This window comes from Perna viridis, chromosome 2 (assembly GCF_037379345.1).
Source record: "Perna viridis isolate PV_CMFRI_1.1 ecotype Kerala chromosome 2, ASM3737934v1, whole genome shotgun sequence".
NCBI classification, from domain to species: domain Eukaryota; kingdom Metazoa; phylum Mollusca; class Bivalvia; order Mytilida; family Mytilidae; genus Perna; species Perna viridis.
Window position 1 is genome coordinate 51,102,681 of NC_142446.1, and position 26,363 is coordinate 51,129,043.

Consider the following 26,363-nt stretch of genomic DNA (forward strand, 5'->3'; position numbering starts at 1 on the left):
TAAAGGAGAAGACTGTGTTTTTTTGCAAGTCATAAATATCGAAAATAATCTGTTAAATGTTTATAAGAATTAAATTTGAGAAAGTTAATTTCCTTTTCTTGACTGATTACATTTTGTAATCGCTCTTTATAAAAAGGGGATTTGAATTTTCTGCACTTAAGGGCGCAACCATGATTGTTTGAGCTGTGACGTCACAATGTTGGTTTGTAAAATGAAAATAGATGGGTAATTGATTACACAGTCTGAAATAAGAGCTCAAATTTGGGACTTTTCCCCTATAATTTCAACCCAAAATATGCAGAAGAGATTGAAACCAAAGGTATAAGCAAATTTCTGACAACATTGAAGAACTGTGCAATTTGCAGCTAGATAGCTAGTATCTGAGGAAAATCCGATGAGTGTTTGTATTGCAGGTCATAAGGAAAAAAAAAAAACTTTTTGAATATATCTATTTCATTATATGTGTGCTCATAAGCTTGACAAGACAGTATGTTTTAGAGATAAGAAAAACAGGATCGTAGAAATATTTACAGCATATTCTTTGTTGACACATTATATGTGCAGTACTTGTAGCAGTACCAAACCAACTTAGTGACGTCATAATCTAATCAGAAGCTATTGGTAAAAATCAGTAAAGTCTGTTTATGATCTTCCTTCAGATGGCTATCCACATATATTTCAATGATTTTGAATTTTGCATAGCCTTGTGCATTTTACAAAAGCTCATTTTGCATTAAAGGTTATTTATTTTTGTTTATATGGGAATGATTTATTGTAAAAGCCTTACTTCATTCAAAGGTGGTCTTCCCTTTAAATTGCAAACCACTTTTTAATGACCAAGCCTGGATTATTTTTTTTATAGGTTTCCTGTCCATTTACCTTTTCAAAATTGCCTACAGATTTCATTTGAGAAACCAGTTTTTCTTTAGCTCTTCTCTAATTTAACTATTTCTACATTCTCTGTGGTAAAATTAAATATCTTAAAATATGCTTGCTAGAAATGGAATACTTGAACCTTTCAGAAATGGTGAGAATTCATTTGGATTATCAAAAGTAAATTATAATAACAGTCTTTATTACCACTCTAAATATTTTCTGGGTTACGTCAAGTTAATGAGCATTGCTTACAGTTTTTCTAATATTCCTATTTATTGTTGTTTCAGACCTGTTAAATCTATTTTTCTGATAAACTAATTCTTGGACTACTGAAGTTTTTTGAAAGATAGTTCAAATGTTCTGTTGTATAGACCTTGTAGAATGGATTTTTTAGTCTGTCTTAAGGTTGTAAAAATGGTGGTCAGTTAAAAAAAGTCACTTATCACATTATGTGCCTGATTAGTGTAATTGGCGATTTGGTGATTGTTTACACAAAATTTTGACACCTGTTGCGAGTTGTAATTAGGTTGGGGTAATAAAATTATCACTTTCCCCACTTGAACAAATGTTGGGCTTACAGCTTTTAATGTTTTTAGTACTTCCAAAGATTTCAGGTGACGAAATGAGACTGGATTTTTTTCGTCATTCTGAAAAATCTTTCGTCATTGGCGAAAATGACGAACGCTAGAAGAATCAATGTGTGACATACATGGTACAAACAAAAATGGAATGCATTGTACTATGTGTTAAGATGTTATAGTATTCATCAATTTGGAAAAATGTTGCAAATAATGTTTGATTTTGGATCATATTGATTGTTGTTTGTCCAATTTGTCTTGAAAAATATTAGAGAATCTGTAATCACATGATTGAAGATTAAAATATTAGTATTATGAATTACTTACTTTCATTGTTTTGGTGTTTCAGAACAAAGACCAGCATGGGGAGGAGGAGGAGGAAGTAATTATTTTTTTTTAATTAGTTTTGTGTTATTTTACCTGTCTTTTCAAAGACTTTTCTGAAATAAAGGATCCTAGTTTGCTGTTCAAAACTTATATATATATATATATATATCATAGAAATCTATTGGACAAATTGACAGTTACCAGTAACCATCTTAGTTATCTTGAAAGATACATTAAAATGTTTAATCTCGTTCTAAGCCAGTACTTAAGAATGCACATGACTTTTTCCACCAAGTTGTGATTCAGTTTCTTAGAGAGGTTTCCTATTCATTAAACTTTTTATACAACTGCAAGTTATATTTTGCTTATGATGCTGTTGTTGTTGATTTTTTTGTTTTTTATGTGATAACTTTAGTGGTAGTTAATTAAATGTCATGAAATTTTGTTACTTTGTGCTTTTGTTACTTTGTATGTATGATTTTAGTTACTTTATGTTCTTTGTTGTGTATGTCTGTTTTCCATGTCTGGTCTTTGTCCCTGGATTACTTTCTTTTGATTACCACTATAGCCTTGGTTCCCTTGAATTCAGATTAAAAAATGCCAAAAGGAAAGAAAAAAAAAAACAGGTTTTTATTATTATATCCCCCCAATATACATAGGGTTGTCCGTCCATCCATTCCTTCTTTCCTTTACCCATGGGCCCATCTTTTATCCCTTAGTACTCCTACTGCCATGTAATGAGTTACACAAAACTTTCATAGAATCTTCATTACACGGTCTCATTGTGCACCTCATATTTTAAATTTTTGGAGACATCAACTTAGTCATTTGTTAATGTGGGGACATGAGTGGATCATTTCTTATTTATTACTTCTCTTACACCACTGAATAGAATCAAATGAACCTTTACAAAATATTTTTTACATGTTCCTATTGTGCACCTTCTATTTTAAATTTTGATTAAATCAGTATCTTGGTTTCAGATACCAAAACACAGACTTTGTCATTTGTGAATTTTCGGAAAAGGGGGGTCAAGTCTCTTATCCATTACTCTTCCTATACAACTGAATGGAATTGAATGAAACTTTCACAGAATCTTTACATCATATTCTCATTGTGCACCTTTTTTTAAAAATTTTGATCTAAATCAATATTGAGTTCAAAAGATGCATGTTATTAAATGGGGCTGTAGGGATATCAAGTTAATGAGCTGTGATTACAGTTTTTCCAGCTTTGATTATTTTCTGTCTGTCATGAATTGCTTTTATATTTCTATTTATTATTGTTGCATATCTGTTGGATCTATTTTTCTGATTAACTATTTCTTGGCCTACTATAAAATTTATTATTAAATGCAGTCCAAATGTTCTGTTGTATAGATCATATAAAATGCATTTAGTCTGTCTTATGATTAAAAATATGATGGGCAGTTCAACAAAGTCACTAATCTGGTATATTCTTTGAAACAAAAATGGATGCATGATATCATTTGCTACAATGTTTGAGTATTGAAAAAAATACTTTGTACCATAGAAAGCAAGTAATATGAAATTTGGATTTACATTATTTGTTGTTTTGACAAGTCATTGTCCATTTTCTCTCAAAAATAAAAATAAAAACCTAGGAGCATGATCAAATATTAAAATATTAGTATGAAGAATTACTTTACTATTGTTGTTTTGTTGTTTCAGGACGTGGATGGTTGGGAGGAAGAGGTAAATATTTTTTAAATCAGTTTTGTGTTATTTTTCTTTGTCTTTTCAAAGACCTTTTTTAAATAAAGGGTCCTTCCTAGTTTGCTGTTCAAATTGTACATGTATATATCATAGAAATCTATTAGACAAATGGACAGTTTCTAGTAATTATCTTAATTATCTTGAAAGTTACATTAAAATATGATTTCTCCCATTCTAAACCAGTGCTCAAGAATGCAAATGACTTTTTCCACTGAGTGATGATTCAGTTTCTTTCAGAGTTTTCCTGTCCATTAACCTTTTTACATGACTGCAAGTGTGTACATCTTTTATCTCGTACTCCTCCTACACGACCTAATAGAATCAAATGTGACTTTCACAGAATGTTTATTACATGTTCACATTGGCACCTTCTATTCAGGTGTTATCAGTAGTTCTTAGCAACTGATACTGTGGTACTTAGATATTTACATTAGTTATTTTTGAGACTGAATAGATTTTTCACTGGCTTAAGTCTGCTAATCTGCTGTGAATGTACTTTTATTCCTGGGGACCAATTTTTGTGGTTTAAGAAAAATTATCAGATTGTTGATTCTTGAATTAGTGGATTAAAACTCGGCCAGATAAACGAATGGAACACTTCCTTTGTATTGGGAACCAAATTTCGTAGTTAACCAAACCCAGGAAAACCACATAAATTGGTACCCCACAAACAATAATAATTTCACAGTATATCTAAAGTTGGGATGCATTATCACATTTTTGTAGTTAATATCCGATATATTTTTGGTGTTCATTCTTAATATTGAGATTGAAACCACTTGCAAGGCATCTAGTGATTAATAGCATTTCTACACTGGAGATAGTTATATTTTCAAATTTAACACGCAAGGCCTGCCAAGTGCTTTTGAAATATATAAACTGTCAAGAGTGAAGAAGTCTATTTTTAAAGAAAATGATGTTGTGTATGAATCCCTTTTTATAAATTTTTATATCCGAGAGCCAGCAACTTGTTTTGCCTTCTAACACTATTGAATAGGACTAACACACTGTGGCCCAATATTAAGTGCCAAATTAACCAGCTTAGCAAGTGTGTTTTGCTTTGTATCATTGTAAAAGGTGGGGTACATACATGGCATTAGGATCATCGGGGCTCATGGTATAAAGGAAGTTATTTTTTAACCAAATTCAAATTTATTTTCTTGTGAAACTACCTTATCCTGATAACTTTCAAAGAAATGTTGTGCTCTTTGTGTGTAATTTCATAAAGCAAAACAACTTATCATTATGACATTTCAGTGAAATTTGAAACAAAATGTAGTATGCTTTAAGTTTTCTTTTAAGGGAGATAACTGAGTTTCCTTACACATTCCATTATAATTTTTTTTATATACTAGAAGACTTTATATGAAAATTTGTGTTCTTCCTTCGATAAATTTCTAGTTTATATAAAAAATAATAATAAATATGCTACATCATTATGGCTTTGTATGATTGTTCTTTGAATTGCTACCTTATGGTATCTAATGTCAGATAGCCACCATTTTCTGCTTTGGTCAGAAGGATATTAAGTTAATGACCCTTCAACTTAAGGTCTATTGTCCTTGAAAGGTCAGTGAGGATATTGCTGGTTTTGGGTTCTAGCTACAAAAATTAAATTACTCTTGAGATGTTTTCATTGTTCTAGCTAGCCAATTGTAAAAGGAGAGGTGCAGCATCTCTGTGATTTTCCAATGTTTTTTTCTCTGCCTTTCAAAGTGAGCATTAAAGTTGATAACAATCTCAATTATCTCGAAAGGTACCATAGAATGCTTTCTTGAATCTTTCTAAAATATTAATAAGACATTTGGAAAATCATAAGTAAAACATGACAACTATCGTTATATTCATTATTGTATGTCATGAATTACTATTATTGTTTCTATTTAATTTTCTTCAGATCCATGGGGACATTGGAAAAAACGAAGGAGTAAGTATGTTAATTAGTTTTACAATTATTGTGAGAACTTTTTCCACAAAATTTTAGACACATTTGGCTGCCATGTGATCCTTTTTTGTCGTCACAAATTTCAATATGATTTAAGATTCTATACTTGAGATGGTCTAGTAAGTCCAAGGTTAAGGATGAAATGATTCATCACGATATCAATGTATCACTATATTTTTGGTCACGATACAGTATGATACATTTGACTGAGGTTTAGATCTAATACGATACAGGTCAATATACAACCTTTTTTTTTTCAAACAATTGATGAAATACTATGCAAATAATTAAGTAGGACATGTCTTGTGAGGAAAAAATCAATTAATCATTGTTAAGGTCAGATTTATAGACTCTAAGAATGTCACCTAGCTTCAACAAAATTCATCATTTTTGAATCCAAATGAAAAGAAGAGAACAGTATCTCTCTTCTATTCCACTGCTTTGTTCCTACCTTTCAAAGTGGCATAAATATTTAGAATCATAACAATCTCAATTAATTTAGAAGATGCATTTAAATGCTTTCTCTCACTCTAAGCCAGTAATTAAAATGTGGTATGTTTTTTTAACCAAACAGGTGATTCAATTTCTGTAAGAGGTTTCCTGCCAAGTTACCTTTTCAAAGCGAATCATAGATTTCATGTGAGGAAACCAACTTCCTTCCAGGATTTTAACTGTTTCTAGATTCTCTATTTAAAATTTACCATTTTACCATTTTTAGTGGGGAAAAAAACTACTTGAAAATCTTTAATTAGTTTTTTTTTTTAACTTTTCAGAAATATTGAAAATACTTTTGGATAATCATATAATAAATGTGACAACCATCTTAAAACTAATGTTTCTATTTACTTTTTTTTTTCAGATCCTTGGGGTAAATATGTTAATTTGTTCATATATACTGTGAAACCTGTCTAAACTAAACCCTGAATGATCAGAAAACCTGTCTAAAGCAGACACTTTTTGAAGGTCTTTTTACATTAACTTTCATGTATTTTGAACCTTGGTAAACTGAACACCTGTTAAAACAGAACAAATTTTAAAGACTTGCGTACCATTCTGTGTAAGAATCAGGCAATGAGTAGCCCACCATTTTTCTCAGTTTGGTCTTTTTTGCCTCAAACATATTCAGTACATCTAGAAAACAAATGACAAGCTATATTACTGAAGCATCTGTTTCTTAGATAGTTTTTGACTGTTTATATAGAGAAAATATGCTGAAAAATTTTCCAGCCATTTTTCCATAATGCATTTCAGATAACTTTGACCTTACAATATCTTAAAAAAGCAAACTTTACAAACACTTAGAAATTTCTAGAGGTTATGAGGTATAAATACTTTGATAATGCATTAAAATCTCAGTGTTTTTTTCCTTCATGTACCACATCCTGTACACATTTTGCCTGATTCTTAGACAGAGAAATACTTAAACTGCTTCAATTTACACAGGTTTTACTGAACTCTTTTAGTGAGAATACTTTAAACTCACCAAGCATTGCAGAGAGATAGAGAGATACACAATTATATGTCTGTTTGGCTAAAGGTTTTATGAGATGACTTATAAATAATGACATAAAAAATATAATTTAAACAGAAGAAAGTGTTAATTCATTTGTTCTGTTAAAGTGCATGCATCTGAAATCTGAACTATAAAGTATAAATGGGATGATTGTATTATAAAAAGTGATGTTTCTATTTTTGATACTGTTTTTTTTTAATATAATTTGTAATTTACATTGTAAAATTAACAAAGCTATATTTTCTTGTCAAATTTTACAGCACGTAAACCAAAGATACAACCAAAACCAGGTAAGACTTTGTAGAAACTTATTCATTTTTTAATAAAAAGAAATATGTACCTGTACTATGTATTTATTTGAACTAGAAACTTAACTTCAAACTTAAAGTAGCAGTCTTAATATAAATCAGACAGGAGGTTATTCATGTATGTCAAAAACCCACTGAAATCACTTTTATTTCTAATTCAGAAACAGTTACAGACCAGTTACATCAGTGTCTTACAAATAAAGTGATGAAATAAAGATTAAGTAATTTTGAAAGCGTTGTTACTGGATACATTTAATTTTTTTGTATTTGTGTGCTGTAAATATGTTTTCTGTTAAAATTAATTAATAATTCAAATTATAAAATTAAATAATCTGTATTTTCTTGTCATATATTACAGCACCTAAACCAAAGAGACAACCAAAACGAAGTAAGATTTTATAGAAACTTATTCATTTCTTTACTATACTAAGTATGATTTTTATACTAGAAACTATACTTCACTAAACATGACTGCTTTTATATCCTGATTGAGCACATTCTCAGGTTCTCCTTCATAGCTTCATTGCCTATTTTTCTTTACCTTTCAAACTATAGTGACTTGTATGTAATTGAATTGTATATATACTTCAATTTCATATATTCTGTTGAACAGCATGTAACATCCAAAAAATGCCTCCGTCGTATTTCGGTCAATAATATACTTTTAGGAGAAAATTTGATTGTTAGATTCAGAGTTATGGGACTTTTTCAGATTTTTAATGGGAACTTTTTTCAAATGACAGATTGTTACTTGACTATGTGAACATGCTTATTATGCACTCAAGTTGCAGATGTTTATATTTATCATTTGTGGTTTGTTAATGATATGTTTCTTGTTAATAAATTAATTTGTAATTCATATTGTAAAATTACCAGATATTTTTTTTTGTCTAATTTTACAGTGCCTAGACCTAAGAAGCCGAAACAAGGTCAGATTTCATATAATTTCGTTTTGTAGAAAATGAACTAGGCATCTTAATTTGATTAACTTAGAATCTATACTGGTGAGATTTCTCTACGACATGACAGGTCCATATTCCAATTGAGAACGTGAAATAAATCATTGCATTGAATAAGCTCTTTAGGTGACCTGTTCAGTTTTGTTCCTGACTCATTTCAAATGTTCAAAGACATTTTTATTAGCTCACTTGGCCATAGGCCAATTCCTTGTTAAGAGTTATTGCCCTCGAAAGGCAAGAAATTTAAGCAGGTCAGCAATTCAGGCCCCCTTGAGCCTCTTGTTCAGCCTCTTGTTGAGTTATTTTCTGACACACTTCTTGTCCTATCAGTAAAAATTCACTTCTTACCTATCATTGAAGATTCACATTTTGTTCTCTCAGTGATAATTTACTATACATTAAAAGTCATTATATTTTATTGACTGTTTAGTATTAGGTGTCTATGAACATGCTTAATATAATTTCTGTGAGGAAAATTCCTTGTTCTACCCTAAGCTTTACCCAACAGAAGTATATGTTACACATGCTCATCAACTACACCACAACTAACACAAAAGGGTCTATTGCTAAGTTTTAATTGACATGTATTTCAGAAAAAAATGTTTAAATTTCTTTTTTTCTTTTCCCAGTAAAACGGAAGAGAAAACAAACTAGTGGTGAGTATTGTTATTTTATCTCACCTAAGTAAACATAAACATTTGATCTTTTTTAATTAGGGGCCACAGTGTTTGTATTAGCTCACTTTAACAAGGTTTAGATTTTAGGGTAAATAAAAGTGTAAGGATTTTTTTATGTGTTCAAATTGCAGTTTTGAAATTACATTTACAGCGAGTAACATAGTTAACTTCAGGGAAGACCAAATTCATTGTTTGAAGTCAACTATATCACTCCCTGATATTGGCAGTAAATAGACTGACAGCTTGTGGATTAATTATTAACTGACTGTTTGAAAAAAAGAGAAAAACTGAAAAATAAATGGCTGGTAATTAATGCGACATAACTTGCTCTTTATAAATATTTTTGGGGATTTTAAAAGACAGGGATGATTTTTTTCCCGCTTTTTGGCAGAATTTCGCTATTTCAAATCCAGATTTTACCATTACAATTCTATTCTTTACTGTATATTTACTTCCAATTTTGCCAATTTCTGCTTTGTTTGTTGACTATCCCTGAAAAGAATTACTATTTGAATCTTATGCAGTGTGTGTGTGTGTACTTAGTACAGGACCATTACTGTGCTCAGCAGAGCCCGACTGTCTAAACCACACACTTTTGGACTGTACCCATGTTCAAAATACATTTAAACAGATATGAAAGGACTTAAAATGTGTTTGGTTTAGACAGGTTTTTTTATTCTTTTTTTTACATCCATCAATTTTTTTTCACAACAGCTCAGTCACAGTGTAACTTCATTTTAATCCCAAATTATGTGTCGCTTTTCTTAGAGTTGTGTAATTTTTTGTAGCATAAATCTTAACATTCTTTCATGAAAATAGTTTGAAATTGGAATGCAGCCTCAGTATGACATGGCTACAGTTAAGTTTAATCATCCTGTGTAATGTACATCTTTGATGATTTTTTAGAATAACATTTTTTTGTCTCACCTACCTTGGAGTCCCTTAATTGGAATGATCTGAAATTTTAATTTAAAAATTAATGGGAAAACTTCTAAACTTTGTTTTGGAATTACAGTATTGAGTGTTTGACTTTTGCATGTACAGTGTAAAATCATGGTGTTTATATGAGTTTATGGGAAAATGGTCTGATCATACTTTTATTTAGATGCCTTTTTTCTCATTTATTTAGTAAGTGACCATATTTTTACAGGTTGTACTTGCAAGTTATGGGGAGATCCTCATATTACTGCCTTCCAAAATACTGATATTGATTACCAAGGCAACTGCAAGTATATTTATTCCCAGACTATCAAAGATGATCAGGAATGTTCCTACTTGTTTGAAGTGCAACATGAAAAGAGAGATGTACATCAGAATGCCAGATATGCCAAAACAGTCTTCATAACATTTAACAGTCTTGATGTTCAGTTAGTTCTTAAGAAAGGAGTAGGAGAAACATTTGTAAGATTACAATTTATAATGTACATTAACCTTCTTATGACAGATGTTGTTGATTAAAAGATTCTTAATATGACATTATAGTGCATAAATCAATGTTTTAAAGATGTAAAAGGTCTTAACCTTTTAGACTGAATCGTGATAGTAATGTAATAATTATACTCCAGCTAAATTACAACCCACTTTCAGGGGAGGGGGTAGGTTTTATTCTGTAACTATCTTGTCCCTTGTTTAATTTGACCACTAATTGTGGTCATCCTTCCTTAACTTTCTGATGGCCATTGGTAATATTTGTAACAATTAGCTTTTCTACTACTTCCATTCTTGTTTTTCTTCCTGCCACAACATGGCTTGGAAACATAGTAATACCTTACATCCATACATCCCTTCATCTATCTGTCATAGTTGTCTGCCTTACAAGTACTCCCATGGCTATAAACAATTCTTCCTGAATTTTCTTAAGATTTAAACTGATGGTTGTATCCACCAGTAGCTGAGACAAGTTTAAAATTAGATGCTGAACCATCTTTTCTCAAGAGTTATTGTCCTTTAAACTGAAAAAAAACCTGCTTGTTTTCATTATTACAAACAATGTAAATGCTCTCATTCCTGAACTTCTTTGAAAATATTATAGAATATGATGGGACAGTCTTCTTCAATTAACAATGTAAAGCTAATTAAACATTTTATTCTAATAAAAGCTGTGAAAAGTAGTGAATACAAATAAGTAGTAGTCTTTATGAAAATCAGACAGAAAGTGATTCATGTATGTCAAACACTTACTTAATTTCTTTTATTTCTAATTCAGAAACAGTTACAGACTACTAAACCAGTTTTAATTTGCTTCTTCGTTTTTTGACTTTCGAGATAAAAATTTTATGGATTTTATGTGTTTGGATTTGGCACTCTGCAGGAGTTATTGTTCTTAGTTTGATTTCATTAAGTTGGCTTAATGGAAGATGAATGTATGGTTTTCTTAAAAATGCAGATCAAAATACAGGAAGAACTATTGTAATGTAACAATGTTCCATATGTAGACTGAAAAAAAAAACATCATTTGATTCATGTTTATTTTCGACATCATGAATCATCAGGTAGTGTCTGAATTTTATAAGGACTTGTACTTAAATATAATACTTATATGTTATCTTACTTTTTAGCTTATAGATGATGATGGCAATCAAGTAGCAGTTAATGGAGGGTTTATAAAGAATGTTGTTGAAGTGTCTGCAGTGGGAAGTAACACAGTTGTTAAATATTCCAAGTGTAAAATAGAACTACAATGGGATGGTAATCATTTGGCTGTACTTACTATTCCAAAAGATTTCGCTCTGAAAACTGAAGGTATCTGTGGACCAAATTGTGGCTCTGGTCCAGAATTTAAAGATGGAAATGGCAATATAGTGGATACTAATCCTCGCTTAAGAGGTCAAGCGAAAAAACAACGTGATAAGGATTTGGGTGATAGTTATTTGTCTGAGGGTGTAGAGTAAGTGTCTTCAATATATTTAAATTCACTATGATTGGTACACATTTTATTAGCTCACCTGGCCGAAGGCCACGTGAGCTATTGTCATCAATTGGGGTCTATTATCTCGTCTGTCATCTGTCATCCCTTGTCATTCATAATTTTTCAAAACCCTTCTCCTCTGACACTACATGACCAATTAGAACCAAACATAATATGGATGATTCTTGGGGTATTCTGTATAGAACTGAAGTGGGAGTTTTTGATTGGTAAAAAAACATGGACTGCTGCTACCGAAAATAGAGCAAAGGGGTCAGACAGAAGTTTTTTGCATATATCTCATAAACTGTTATGTTAAGCCGAATTCTGGAGAAGTTAGAGTGTTCAGCATGATGAGATCTATCTGTGGTCAAATGTTTGTGTTAATGTGATAAGCCATGTAGGAGCTACTACCGTTTTTAGCTCACCTTGCTGAAAGCCCATATGAGCTATTGCCATCACTATATGTCTGTCGTCTGTCGTTGTGGTCTGTTAACTTTTTCAACCATCTTCTCCTCTGAAACTACTCAGTAAATTGTAACCAAACTCTTCATGAATGTTCTTAAGGGTATTTTTAACATTCCTGGTGTGGAGATTTATGATCTGGCAAAAAATATGGCTGCCCTTGCTACAAATAGACCTTAGGGGTGAAATTGTAAAATTATGCAAATAACTCAAAAACAGTTGGGTTTAGCTTAAATCTGGTTAAGTAAAATTGTTCAGCATGACGGGATGGACCTATGTCCAAATTTTTCAAAAAGATCTGTTGACAAATGAATGAGTTATGGGTCTTGAAATGGATTTTTTCCTGAATTTTACATTTCCAACTTTGAATGTCTTCTCCTCTGAAATTATTGGATGGATTAAAACAAAACTTTGCATGAATAATATGTAGAATACATTCAGCTATCTGTGCCATGGATTTTTGATCTTGTGAAAAACATGGCCACCATTTCTAAAAATAGACCATAGGGGTCAAATTTCAGAATCATGCAAATAATTCAAAAACTGTTGGGTTTAGCTAAAATCTGGCAGGGATGTAGATTGTTCAGCATTTTGGCATTACTTACATGTACATGAATGCCAAAATTCTCAGAAAGATCTGTTAACAAATGAACAAGTTAACAGTCCTGAAATGGATTTAAAAAAAAAAACCTCCTCTTTGACAACTTGTAATGTTTTTGGCCCATCTGTCCGTTCATTTGTGTGTGTGTCCATAAATTTGTCCGTCACAACTCCTTAGTGCCTGAAATAACTCGAACCATACATTGCATGAATATTTGATAGGATATCCTTAACAATTTTTTGTCTGTTGAAAACATGGCCACTACTAATAAAAATTTGAAGACTTGTTGAAATAACTTGAAAACCAAAGGGTTTAACCTGATTTTCTAGGGGGAAAATTGATCATCATGGTGAGTCTGGGTGGATAAATAAGATTCTCTGTATTGATTAAATGATTCTTGTAACAGTAGTATGGTAAGGTCAAGAGTCCAGCTTCAGAAAGCTATAAAGACTATTTTTGACCAAATGAGTGATTCAGACTCTCTACAGCCTCTTGTTTGACATTTCTTTTGTTGCTTTTTTAGTGTTATTTCTTCCAAAAATCTCCCGTGACACTACCTGACCAAAAAGAACTAAACTTGGTATAAATATTTCTTAGGGTATTTGGTGTGGAGCTGATGTGGGGATTTTTATCTGTTGAAATATATGGCTGCTGTTACTAAAAATAGGGCATGGGAGTCAGACAGAAGTTTTTGTCATTAATCTTCAAAACTGTTAGGTTTAGCAGAGTTTTTTTCTGAGATAAAAGTGCTCAGCATGATGAGATCTATCTGTGGTCAAATTTTTGTGTAAATCTGTTCTGCTGGATGTTGGAGATATTGCCCTTCTTCAATGTTTTTTTAAGCTATTTTAATATTATTTCCTTCAACAGTCTTCTCCTTTGGCACTACTGAACATTGATATGATTGTTCCTTAGGTTTGAGCATTAGGAAATTTTATCCAAGAAAAAATATGGCTGCTTTTACAAAAATTGAATGTTGCTTATCAAACCAGGTGAGCAATTCAGGCTCTTTTTATCCTCTAGTTACACTTCCTACAGTATATGGACTTTGACCAGTTTATCTGGCAGTCTATCTATCACTGTTTATTTGTAAGTCTGTTTGTCTGGCAGTCCATCTGTTCGTGTGAGCTATTATCTTCTCTGAAACTACTCAGTGGATTTTTACCAAGTTAGGTCAGCATCCTTAATGCATCTTTCTTACAAATTACGTCAGTTATGCTGATTGAGTATAAAGCATGACCACTATGTTAGTTTTAGAGCACATGGGCTTCAAAAGTTTTCAAAGGTGCAAAGTTCTCAGTCTATCTCAATTCCTTATCAGATTTATTGCCCTTGAAAGATAAAAAAAAAAAAAACCTTTTTTGTTAATATATTTTGAAAATATTTACAAATGTTGAGAAAATTTTAGCAGAAAACTTGCAGGTGTTGATGTTAGGAAAGGCCTCTATAATATAATTGAAATTTCACATGGACAAACTTGACAGGATTGATGTTTGGAAGGCACTATAATTGACAGTTTTGATGGACAAACTTGACAGGAATGATGTTCAGGGAGACCTCTAGAAATAAAACTGATTTTAAATTGGCAGGATTGATGTTAAAAAAGGCCTATTTAAATGATTTAATGTCAGTTTTGCTAGATCAAATAACATGACTACACAGTTTCAATTTTTTCCAGACTTGTTAGCAACTTAGGCTCTACAAAGCCTGTGGTTATGACATAATGCTGGTTTCAATTCTTTCAGAATCTTGTTAGCTCACCTGGTCAAAGACCATGTGAGCTATTGCCATCACTTGGCGTCCATCCTCATCGTCGGTGTTGTTAACAATTGTACAAAACTCTTCTCCTCTGAAACTACTTGACTGATTAGAACCAAACTTGGTATAAATGTTTCTTGGGGTATCTTGCAAAGAACTGAAGTTGGGATTTTTGATTTGTCAAAAAACATGGCCACTGTAACTAAAAATAGAACATAAGGGTCAGACATTAGTTTTTCACATATGTCTCCAAAACCGTTAGATTTAGCTGAATTCTGACGTGGGTAAAAGTGTTCAGCAAGGTGAGATCTATCTCTGATCAAGTTTTGGTTTTAATCTGTTAAGCCATGTTGGAGTTGTTACCCTTTTTCAACGATTTTTGCTATTTTTAATGTTATTTCTTTCAAAAATCTTCTCTGACACTACTCGACCAATTGAAACCAAACTTGGTATGAATGTTCCTTGTGACATCATGCATAGAACTGATGTGGGGATTTTTGATCCATCAAAAAACATGGCCCCCATTACTAAAAATAGAACATAGGGGTCAGACAGTAGTTTTTCACATATCTCTCAAAACTGTTTCAAAGGTCTTCAGGGGTCAAAGTTGTCAGGCGACTCCTTGTAAGAGTTATTGTCCTTGAAAGATGATATAAATTTGGTTTGAATGTTTCTTGGGATATCCTGCATAGAACTGATGTGGGGATTTTTGATTCATCGAAAAACATGGGTGCCATTACTAAAAATAGAACATAGGGGTCAGACAGTAAATGTTTGAATATATCTCCAAAACTGTTTGGGTTAGCTAAATTTTGACATTGGGTAAAAGTGTTCAGCATGATGAGATCTATCTCTGGTCAAATTTTGGTTTTAATCCGTTAAGCCATGTTGGAGTTTTTGCCCTTTTTCAACGATTTTTGCTATTTTTAATGTTATTTCTTTCAAAAATCTTCTCCTCTGACACTACTTGACCAATTGAAACCAAACTTGGTATGAATGTTCCTTGTGACATCATGCATAGAACTGATGTGGGGATTTTTGATCCATCAAAAAACATGGCCCCCATTACTAAAAATAGAACATAGGGGTCAGACAGTAGTTTTTCACATATCTCTCAAAACTGTTTCAAAGGTCTTCAGGGGTCAAAGTTGTCAGGCGACTCCTTGTAAGAGTTATTGTCCTTGAAAGATGATATTTTTTTTTTTTTTAGTTTTCAGCCAATATCTTGAAACCTATAATAGGTAAAAGGATACTTTCATTTGCTGAAATGATACTTATGATAAGTCCTACCAAAGTATTCTTGAGTCAAAATTGTTGGACATCTCCTTGTTAAGTTTATTACCCTTGAAAGACAAACTGTAACAAGGTGATCAATTCAGGTTCCTTGGATCCTCTTGTTTATTAATCCATCGTTTATTAGGAATGTTTAATTTAATTACTGTAAAATCAGACGTGAAGTTTTTATATTTACAAAAAGTGCAAATTGATTGGTATTACAAAAGTTTAAATTCACTAGTTATACTCCCACAAACAAAGTTTGGGGGTATATAGGAATTGCAACATCTGTTTGTCTGTCTGTCCCTCTGTCCACATATTTTGTATGCGCAACTCCTCCATTCAGTTCTAAGGATTTTATAGTAAAGTTGGGCATCATATGTACAAATGTAGGTCTAAAAGAAGGAATATAGTTACTGTTTGATGACTCCAAAGGAAGATAATTGAACTTTTATTAGGGTTATATATTTAACTTAATTTGAAGTAATGTGTATTTTCTATGTGAGCTTGCTTACGGTATTTCTAGTGGAAGGTCTAACATGGTTAAAACTGGGCTTTTCAAAACATTTCAAAAACTTGATTTATATGACTAAATCAGAACAATTAATGGAAGCAATACTTTCTAAATTTACAGTAATACAATGCTATTAAAGGAATCAGCATGAAACATCAGTGAAGGCTATTTAGCATTGACAGATGTCTCTTGTTCATATGCATTTCTTATAAACTTAAAAAGTATCTTTTACACATCACAATGTGTTGGTAATTTAAATTAAAATAAATCACACCTATCAAATTTGTAATATTTCATTTTTAGATGTGATGTTTCATGACTTATTCTTAAGGACTACTCGCTGAGGGAAAGAAATTATTTGCTTGTGATAAATACTGCATAATATTTCGTTTTCAGATGTGATGGTCCAACACCACTTCTTAAAGACTGTTCTCCCGAGCAAAAGAAATTAGTTGCAAGTGATAAATACTGCGGACTTCTTCTCAGAAGTCATGCAAATAGTCCATTTAAAGAGTGTATGGCAGTAAATGAGAAGTTTAGAAACAAGAATGACCAAGAATATGATGATTGTATGGCAGACATTTGTGGAGACTTAGAATCAACGAACACTGTAAAGTTTAACAAAATTCGTTGTGATGCTTTAGGTGGTATGTTAGAAGACTGTCATGAAGAAAACTTCCCAGTTGAGTGGAGAAAACAGCATGGTTGTGGTATGTTCCTACTGATAGTGATATCTTTTTTCGATTCATCCAAGTTCGAGTCATCGGAGGTCAAATTGTATTGGAGTAAGGGTAGTTTTGCTGGGACTTTGTAATTAGTTCGAGTTATCCGAGATTTCAACTAATCTGAGTTCGACACATCGAGGTTCGACTGTAGTAGTAAACTAAAAACATTTGTTGAAACTACGTCTTCCCTAACTTTGGTAGGGCGAAATATTGTTTTTGTCTTGTCTGTCTACCATACTTTTCTAAGTGCAACTCCTTGGAAACTTCTGCATAAAGTTTCATGAATCTTTGTAGGTAGTAACAACATGATATGTTGTCAAACTTCCAGGAATTTATGATCCACTTAATTCTGTGCTAGTTAATCCCTTTTGAATTTCGGAAAGGGGAGACATATGTTTTTTTTTGTTTATGAAGGCAAGAAAAAACTTTAATATATAATTATTAATTTTGTCAACTTCGTAAGTTAGCTGCTATCTGTGTATAAATCAAAGGCTGAACTGGAAATTAAGAAATTATTGTGTGCATAAATTATTGCATCTTTGTTTGTTTAGAGAAAGTGCTATTTAATTTTTTACAAATATAAGACAAAAGAATCTAGTTTTTATTATTGCAATTCAAGTTCTGAATTTAATGTATTTGATGAATAAAAATAATAATGAAATATCATGTATGGTCTTAATTGAATAAATATGACAAAAGTCATGATAAAAGTTCTTTTGTATGCCTATATTGTTTTTCTGTCAAAATTTTAAAACATTATTTGTAAGAACAAACTACTTTTCAATTGAAGTTGCAGAGTGGACATGGTTTGATTCAGACTATTTGAAAATGTTGTTGATTCTTTTCAGTCAGATTTATTTTATTTATGTATATTTTTTAAGAGCTATCATGCCCAAAGAATTCTAAATATTCTGCTGAAGTTGATCCATGTGAACCAACATGCCAGAATCCTAATCGTAGAACTGACGGCAGTTGTAATGCTAAGGGCCAAGCTGTGTCAGAGGGATGTCAATGTTCAGAGGGGTTCTACAGGAGTGGGCCTAATAAATGTGTACCAATAAACCAATGTGGCTGCATTGTTAATGGAGAATATCTAGTAGTAAGTAAACTAGAATAAACTATGAGCAATGCATACCTTCACTCTCCCATTGATCAAAATATAAAAAGGTGGTGCACAATGGGAATATAATATGTAATAGAGATCCTGAGAGAGTTTCAGGTAAGAGATTTGTACCCCTCTGTTTAACAGAAGGAAAGAAGGAAGGACAGACAACCTTATTACTATACATCCCTCTTGGGAGGGGTGTGTGTAGTGTAATAAACATTGATGACAATCAAATCAGACATCTCAGTAAGCTTTCATTTCTGCCCTTCAGTCTTCAGGACATGTTTTTTCTTTAGCGAGAGCTTTTTAGAATTTAATGAATTTAAATATAAGATCATTTAAAAAAAAAATTCCGTAAATGACCTAAAACCCTGCTTTATATTTAAGGGGGTTTTCATCAAAATTAGTGTTTTTTATTTTGGTGGTTCTTGGAAACACTTGAAATTGTACTTTGATACCCCTAACTTGCAAAGTGGGGGTATATAATGATAGGGGTGTCCATCCATCCTTCCTTCCTTCCTTCCTTCATTTTGTTATCTCTCCTAGCCAAAGGCCATGTGAGCTTGGTGTCTGTCATCATCATCATTAGCAATTTATTAAAACTCTTCTTTTTTGTCACTACTTGACAAATTTGAACCAAACTTGGTATGAATGTTTCTTAGGATATTCTGAATAGAACTGATTTGGGGATTTTTTATCTGTTGAAAAACATGGCCGCCTGACTACAAAAAGAACATATGGGTCAGACAGTACTTATTTGCATATATCTCTTAGGTTTAGCCAAATTATGGTACAGGGTAAAAATGTTCAGCATAATGAGAATTGTTGTAGGGATTTTTTATCAATGGAAAAACATGGCTGCTGTTACTAAAAATATAACAAAGGGGTCAGTCAGAAGTTTTTCTCATATATCTCCAAAACTGTTAGGTTCAGCCAAATTCCTTCAACTGCTGAAATGATACTTATGGTAAGGCTTACAAAAGTCCCCAGGGATCAAAGTTGTCAGACAACTATTTGTAAGAGTTATTGCCCTTGAAAGGTGAAACATGACATTTTTTTTTACAGTTTGTAGCCAATATCTTAAAAGTAAGAAAGAAAGAAACTTTCAGTTGCTGAAATGATCCTTATGATAAGTCCCACCAAAGTCTTCTTGAGTCAAAATAGTTGGACAACTGTTTGTTAAATTTATTGCCCTTGAAAGGCAACAGTTTAATCAGGTGAACAATTTAGGCTTCTGGGAGCCATTTTGTTATGCAGAGGGTTTCCATTTCTTATCTTTTACTTCTCCAACACCACTTAATGGAATTTAATGAAACTTTCACTGAATCTTTATTACATATTCCAATTGTTCACCTCCTATTTTAGATTTTTATTCTGATCAAACATGGTCTTTGTCATTTATGAATATGGGAGCAAGGGCTACCAATCCTTTATCCATTACTCCTAAATTAATTAAACTTAATTAAATTTTTAACTTGCAAAGTGAAAGTAGATGTTTTGATAAAATTTGAAAATTGGATATAGATGAAAATTTGTACTGAGGGTTATGAAATAATGGGTTTTATCATGAGTTTTTGCATTTTTATATTCTATTTCAGCTTGGACAAGAAAGAATTTCAAAAGACTGTGGAAAACGTTTAAAATGTATTCACCAGAATGGCAAATCAGTCATGAAAGTGACAGAAAAATTGAAACCGTGTGGCAGAAATGAATTATGTCGTATCAATAATGATAAAAGGAAATGTATCTGCAAAGTTGGTACTTGGTTGGTGAACGGTGTTTGCACAAGTATGTATCAAACTATGGCTTTAACAGTTCTTTATTTTGATTGATACAAAATGCTCATCACGTAACAAATAGATGTATGAATGATTAATCAAGGGAACCAAGATTCTAGCAGTAATCAAAAGAATGTAATCCAAGAACTAAGACTAGACATGGAAAACTGACATACACAACAAAGAACATAAAGTAACTAAAATAAAACATACAAAGTAACAAAAGCAAATGAGCAACTTGGACTCCACTAAAAACTGGGAGCACCGGTAGGGTGAGCTTCCTCAATCAAATTGATCTGAGTTTATATGGGTAAATTTTCTAATAAGAAAGGATATTGTGTGAATAGCAATTTTATGCACAGGTTTTAGTATTATAGTTCTCTGCAAGTTTCAGAATTCCAGTTTATTATAAAAAAAGCAATAGTAACAAGTATTACATAAATATAATACAGATTCACGACAGCACAATTCTTGACAAATTTATACCATTATATAGACTAACAATAGTCATACAAGACAAAAAAAAGCATATGATACTGAGTTTTGTGTGGTAAATATTCACATAATATTCAAATAGTTTTGAAAATATGAATTTGAAACATAATCTAGGAATAAGATAAAAAAAAAAGTTGCTGAAAAAACTATGAATTTTCCATGTCATTCAATAATTTTTTGACCAAAAAACAAGCAATGCATATCTTCTCTGTAATTTCAGAAATTGATGATTCTTGTCTGAAAACGGTGGAGGTCAAATGTGAAAGCAGGAGAAATAGAAGAAGAAATAAAAATAAAAGAGGAAGAGGAAGAGGTAGAGGAAGAGGTAGAGGAAGAAGAAATAAGCAATGTAGAGTTACAGCCCGTGATGTTGGACGTATTATAGATATTGTGTCAGTTACTAAGTCTGAAGGTTCTGTTTGTGGTATAAAAGATTATAGAGTCACCAAGAATAGGAGGAATCCAAGAGTTGTTGTCAGAAGGTCATGTGGTGGTTCATTTATTGTCAGATATGCTGTCAAGGGTAAGTTCAATAGACAAGAATGTAATAATAGAACAAAATAACTCTGTTGAAATATTTATCACACCCCTACTCAAAGAGTGGGTGGTTTATTGGAATCACCTTGTCTTTCTGGTGGTCAATGGAATTTTGTTCCAGTGGATGGATTGATTTCAAATATGGTGTGTTGCTTTATTGGATGGGCATACACTCTAAGCAATTTTGGGTGCTGTCCAATATCAACTTTCTGTATGAGTGGGGTATACCACTTGCACAACCATGCATACAGCTTTATGTTTTCAATTGTAATAATTTTTATCTTGTTTATCCTTTGCTCTCTCTGTCCATCAAGCTAGCAATTTTAACTGAAAAAATATGCTTTTGAAAGTAAAATCCTAATTACTTATCACAAAAGCAAAATACTGCATGAAATTAATGTAATCACAAAAAATGGTAAAACAAATTTAAAATTTATTCTGGTAACAAAGATCTTTAGTTTGTGACTTGGTGGCCGATACGCTTTGACCAAAGAGAAAATGCCTGATTAACTCAAATGCTGGAATGACTTATAGATACTTACACTTATTATTTTGATTTTGTATACATAAATCTGAGTTATGAATCAAATTACTGAAAACGAAGAAAAAGTGAAGATAAATTTGATATTGTGATGTTAATATATCACACAAAAGTTTGATATTATGATGTTGATATATCACACAATATTATTTCTGTTGCAGCAAATCTGTGTGCACGTAAGTTTTTTAATTCATCTCTCATCATACCATATTAATAATGTAAATTTCATCAGGTACATTTAATTATCCTTGTAAGACGTGAAAGGGTAGTCAAAGATGTTTCATTGTTACATTTGCCACTTTCCAAAAGAGTCCTGATATAAAGCGAATTGATATGGTGAATATGTCAAAGAGACAACAACCCCACCAAGATGGAAAATGTCAGGTCAAGTCCACCCTGCATAGAACTGGTATAGGGATTTTTGATCCGTTGAAAAACATGGCCGCTGTTACTAAAAATGGAGCATGGGGGTCAGACAGAAGTTTTTTGCATATATCTAAATTGGTTTAGCCAAATTCTGACATGTGGTAAAAGTGTTCAGCATGATGAGATCTATCTGTGGTCAAATTTTCATTTCAATCTGTTAAGCCATGTTGAAGTTATTGCTTTTTTTTAATGTTTTTTTGCTATTTTCAATGTTATTTTTGTCAAAAATCTCCTCTGACACCACATTGGAATCAAACTTAGTATGAATGTCCCTTGGGGTATTGTACATGAACCGATGTGAGGATTTTTTATCTGTTGAAGAGCATGGCCATCATTACTAAAAATAGAACACAGGGGTCAGACTGTTTTTCGCATATATGTCCAAAACCGTTAGGTTAAGCATAATTATTTCAATTGCTGAAATGACCCTGACATTTTTGATCTTGGTGGGGTTGTTGTCTCTTTGACAAATAGACTTTTTTTGCCAAAATGAAAATAAAACAAATGAATAAAAACTGACTGACCTTACCTCTTCAGGTAATCAGATTTTTGTGGTTACTTCTCAGGACTGGATTCAGAAGTAAACAAAAATGGTTGGCAGCTGCAACCATGAGACAACTGAAAGCTGTTAATTTACAGTCTGTTGATGTTTCATTCCTGTATGTGATGACCATCTGTTGATCTGTTCTGTTATTTATATTTTCATTGAAAAAAACTTAATCTTTCATCTTATTCAGGATTTGGTGACATTTCAAGCAGACTTCACGAGTTCTTTAAAAAAATAAAATTAAAACAAAAAATTCTGACCTACCAACCCTATTTTATTGAAATAGGTGACTGTAACCGCAAATATTTCTTTTCAGTTGGCCTGACACAAAGACATAATAATGACCAACATCTCCTGACTATGGAGGTGTTCGGTTTACTTGAGTTCAAAATTCATTTAAACTGACACAAAAGGATAAAAAAAAGGGTGTCTGGTGTTGACAGGTTTACTGTTTTTTTCAAGGTTTGGTTTGGACTGGTTTCTCTATATTTTCCGGCTTTTAGTTTTTTATTACATGTTAATTTGATTTCTTTTTCTTGAATTACAGAACAGAAACAACAGAAACAGAATTCTCCAGGTAAAACTGAAGTAAAGTAGTTGTACATTAGGTTAAAATTCAGCATACTATGTAGAGCAGCATTTTTAGGTTTTATGATTTGCTATTATTTCTTCACAAAAATTGTGTGTTGGATTTTTATCTCACCTGTACCAATTGAGCTTATTGCATCACATTCTTTCCATTATCTCTTATCAGTCGTCCGTTACTTTTTACACCTACATTGAAATCCCACGATCAATTTTGACAAAACTTACCAAAAACGATATATGGAAGAGCTTCTGCAAAAGATCCAGTTTGGTTCCATTGATAAAAAAGATAGCCACCTGAGGATAATCTAAGCTTCTGATTGGCATGTTTTATTGAATCAATTCCTTCTGAAATGGGATGATATCCTCGATAACCTTACAAATGCTCCACTTTGTGTGTTGCTCAATATGTGATAGAAATGACATAAGTAAAGGGACTTCTTTAAATGATAAACTTTTTGTTTAAATGATCATTTCAAGATCTCCAGATGAGTGATTTGGCTCTTTAGAGCCTCTATTTCAAAGATTAAAATGCTTTCGAGTTCTTTATAAAGACCACTTAACCAGATTTCACAGGAAATGTAGTTTTTAATTCACAATAAATACAAAAAATAAAAACAAACAAACAAAACAAACAAAAAGATGAATTTAATGGCGTGATTTTTAGGCAATGTTGAATCAAATGCTCATTTTAGTGTATTTGTAAGAATCTGGCAAAAATGGGAAAAATCAGAAACATGCATGTCAAAAACCCACTGATCTGACTATATAATTTCACTCGTGGATGCTTTCTCTATTTGAAAATACCATTATTTGATTTCCTCATCACTGGATTTGCTCAGAAATTTTACAATAGAATGTTAGATAAAAATGAGATTTTTGACAGAGTTATCTGCCCTTGAAATGTTCATTTTCAGTGCATTTCAATGATATTGTAACTTGGTGGTCCAGCATGATACGGAAAATCTTGTCTGTTTTCCTTGTTTCTTGCAAATAGTCAAATTACACTATCAAAATGATGTTTTTTTTCACAATATGCTTCACCTACTGCCTGATTCTTAAAGGAACTGACACTTAACATATCTCTTGTTAAATTACAGGAATAAAACTAAAGCCACAGATACAACCACCAATCAAAAAAGGTAAGCTGGTTGACTATTTAACTTCCTATTCTTAGAAAAGTATTGTGTAAAGTTGTTTTTATGGCAAGTTTGCATTTATTCTATTTATCCAAGTCAATATGTACCTCTGTCTTTAGGTCTTAAATAGTTTTGGCAGAACAAACATAGAAACTTTGCAAGGAAATTATTTAAAAATTGAAAATCAGCACCATGATAAACTGAACCTTTGTAACATCTGTTTGACTGCACTTTGGCTTAAAATTAAGTGTATATTAACGAGCCATCTTTCTGAAGTATCTCATGAAAAGCAGAAGCATGTGCTTTTCATTTTGATGTATACTGTAAGTAGTGGTATCATATCCTTTTCTTTTATAGCCAAAATCAAGTGTAACTCAATCAGCCACAGTGAATGTGAAATTCAAAATTCTTACAGGACATTCATTCCTTTGGACAAGAGAAATCGAACTGGCTGAACCAATTTTCAATATTTTGTAGCAAGTGAAACTTATTATACTCCATAATGGATCGTATTTTGTCCTACATCATGATCTTTAACAAGTGAAAACGGAAAAAACAAAAGGGAAAATGTTGAAACGGGCTTTTGGAGTGGTACCAGACATTTGGTCTAGAAATCAAGCATGTTTCACTGGTCCTTCCATGGTTTTGTTGGGCAATTCCATCAATCCGATGGAATTTTGTTTTCACTTTAGCCATCTTTATTAAGTTTAGTATCCTATGATAAGCAAAATCATTTATTATTCTCTTCATTGGTTTACCATGCATGATGAGGAGCACACTATTTCCTCTTCATTGGTTTACCATGCATGATGAGGAGCACACTATTTTCTCTTCATTGGTTTACCATGCATGATAAGGAGCACACTATTTTCTCTTCATTGGTTTACCATGCATGATAAGGAGCACACTATTTTCTCTTCATTGGTTTACCATGCATGATAAGGAGCACACTATTTTCTCTTCATTGGTTTACCATGCATGATAAGGAGCACACTCTATTTTCTCTTCATTGGTTTACCATGCATGATGAGGAGCACACTATTTTCTCTTCATTGGTTTACCATGCATGATAAGGAGCACACTATTTTCTCTTCATTGGTTTACCATGCATGATGAGGAGCACACTATTTTCTCTTCATTGGTTTACCATGCATGATGAGGAGCACACTCTATTTTCTTTGTATTATCCATTAATAAGTATACAGGTGCATGCCCTATTCTTTAGGAAGAAAAACACCTTTTAGATACTTGTTATACTCCTGGTACAAATGAGTAGAATTACTGTTGTTACCAGTATAGATGTATTCAGGTTTATGGATGCTATTGATGAAAATAATATATTTTCCCATTGCTTTGGTACTGAACTTGCCTTCATGAAAGATTACTGATGTCACAAAATAAAACTGCATCGTTTCTTTGATGTCAAAAATGGACAAGTGTGAATTTATGTATTCTATGATGATTTTTCAGAGAATTGTTTGAAATCAGTGAGGGTAATTTGTCAACAGGGAAAAAAACCTTGTCCCACACCAGTTAAGAAAGGTGATAGAGTTAATGATGTTGAATTGATATCACAGACATCAGGTCAAAGAAGAAACTGTAGAAAAAGACGTGATTACATGATGAGGGGAAATAGGCTTTTTGCAAAAGAATGTGGAGGAGTGTTCAAAGTTGACTTTTTTTCACGAGGTATGTAATGAAATGGTGTTTTTTTTTATGGAATCTTACCTGTGAAATAAATTTTGATAATGCACACTGTGAAATAAATTCAGTAATTTCACTCTCCATCTTTCATATGGCAGAATGCCACACCATGAATATAAATCCTCTGATCACAGAATTTTAAATTCATGTTTGAAAAGAGAGTTACATTACAGAGAAAATCTATGTAGTAACCAATAGGATAATTAATTGGTTATTGTGTATAACCAAAATATGATCACCCTTGCCAAGAATGCTTGTAGAATTAACCTTTTTGGTTATTCACTTTTTCCAATTAATTATCGTATTATCATCATAGAAAACCACCGAACTTCAGAATTTAATAC

At 32.1% G+C, this 26,363-nt stretch overlaps 1 protein-coding gene across 1 annotated transcript in view; it reads left to right on the plus strand.

Annotated features, from left to right (window-relative positions):
• Window positions 1–26,363, plus strand: part of LOC148625674 (uncharacterized) — a 39,881-nt gene that overhangs the window by 12,295 nt on the left and 1,223 nt on the right. Inside the window, exons 8-24 of the mRNA XM_088571070.1 lie at window positions 1,804–1,836; window positions 3,473–3,496; window positions 5,415–5,444; window positions 7,236–7,265; window positions 7,642–7,671; window positions 8,186–8,212; window positions 8,872–8,898; window positions 10,070–10,320; window positions 11,478–11,806; window positions 16,834–17,147; window positions 18,044–18,261; window positions 19,866–20,055; window positions 20,761–21,063; window positions 21,780–21,794; window positions 23,139–23,168; window positions 24,277–24,318; window positions 25,786–26,004. Coding sequence (XP_088427196.1) covers window positions 1,804–1,836; window positions 3,473–3,496; window positions 5,415–5,444; window positions 7,236–7,265; window positions 7,642–7,671; window positions 8,186–8,212; window positions 8,872–8,898; window positions 10,070–10,320; window positions 11,478–11,806; window positions 16,834–17,147; window positions 18,044–18,261; window positions 19,866–20,055; window positions 20,761–21,063; window positions 21,780–21,794; window positions 23,139–23,168; window positions 24,277–24,318; window positions 25,786–26,004 — 2,112 coding nt within the window. The remainder of the gene's footprint in view (window positions 1–1,803; window positions 1,837–3,472; window positions 3,497–5,414; window positions 5,445–7,235; window positions 7,266–7,641; window positions 7,672–8,185; window positions 8,213–8,871; window positions 8,899–10,069; window positions 10,321–11,477; window positions 11,807–16,833; window positions 17,148–18,043; window positions 18,262–19,865; window positions 20,056–20,760; window positions 21,064–21,779; window positions 21,795–23,138; window positions 23,169–24,276; window positions 24,319–25,785; window positions 26,005–26,363) is intronic.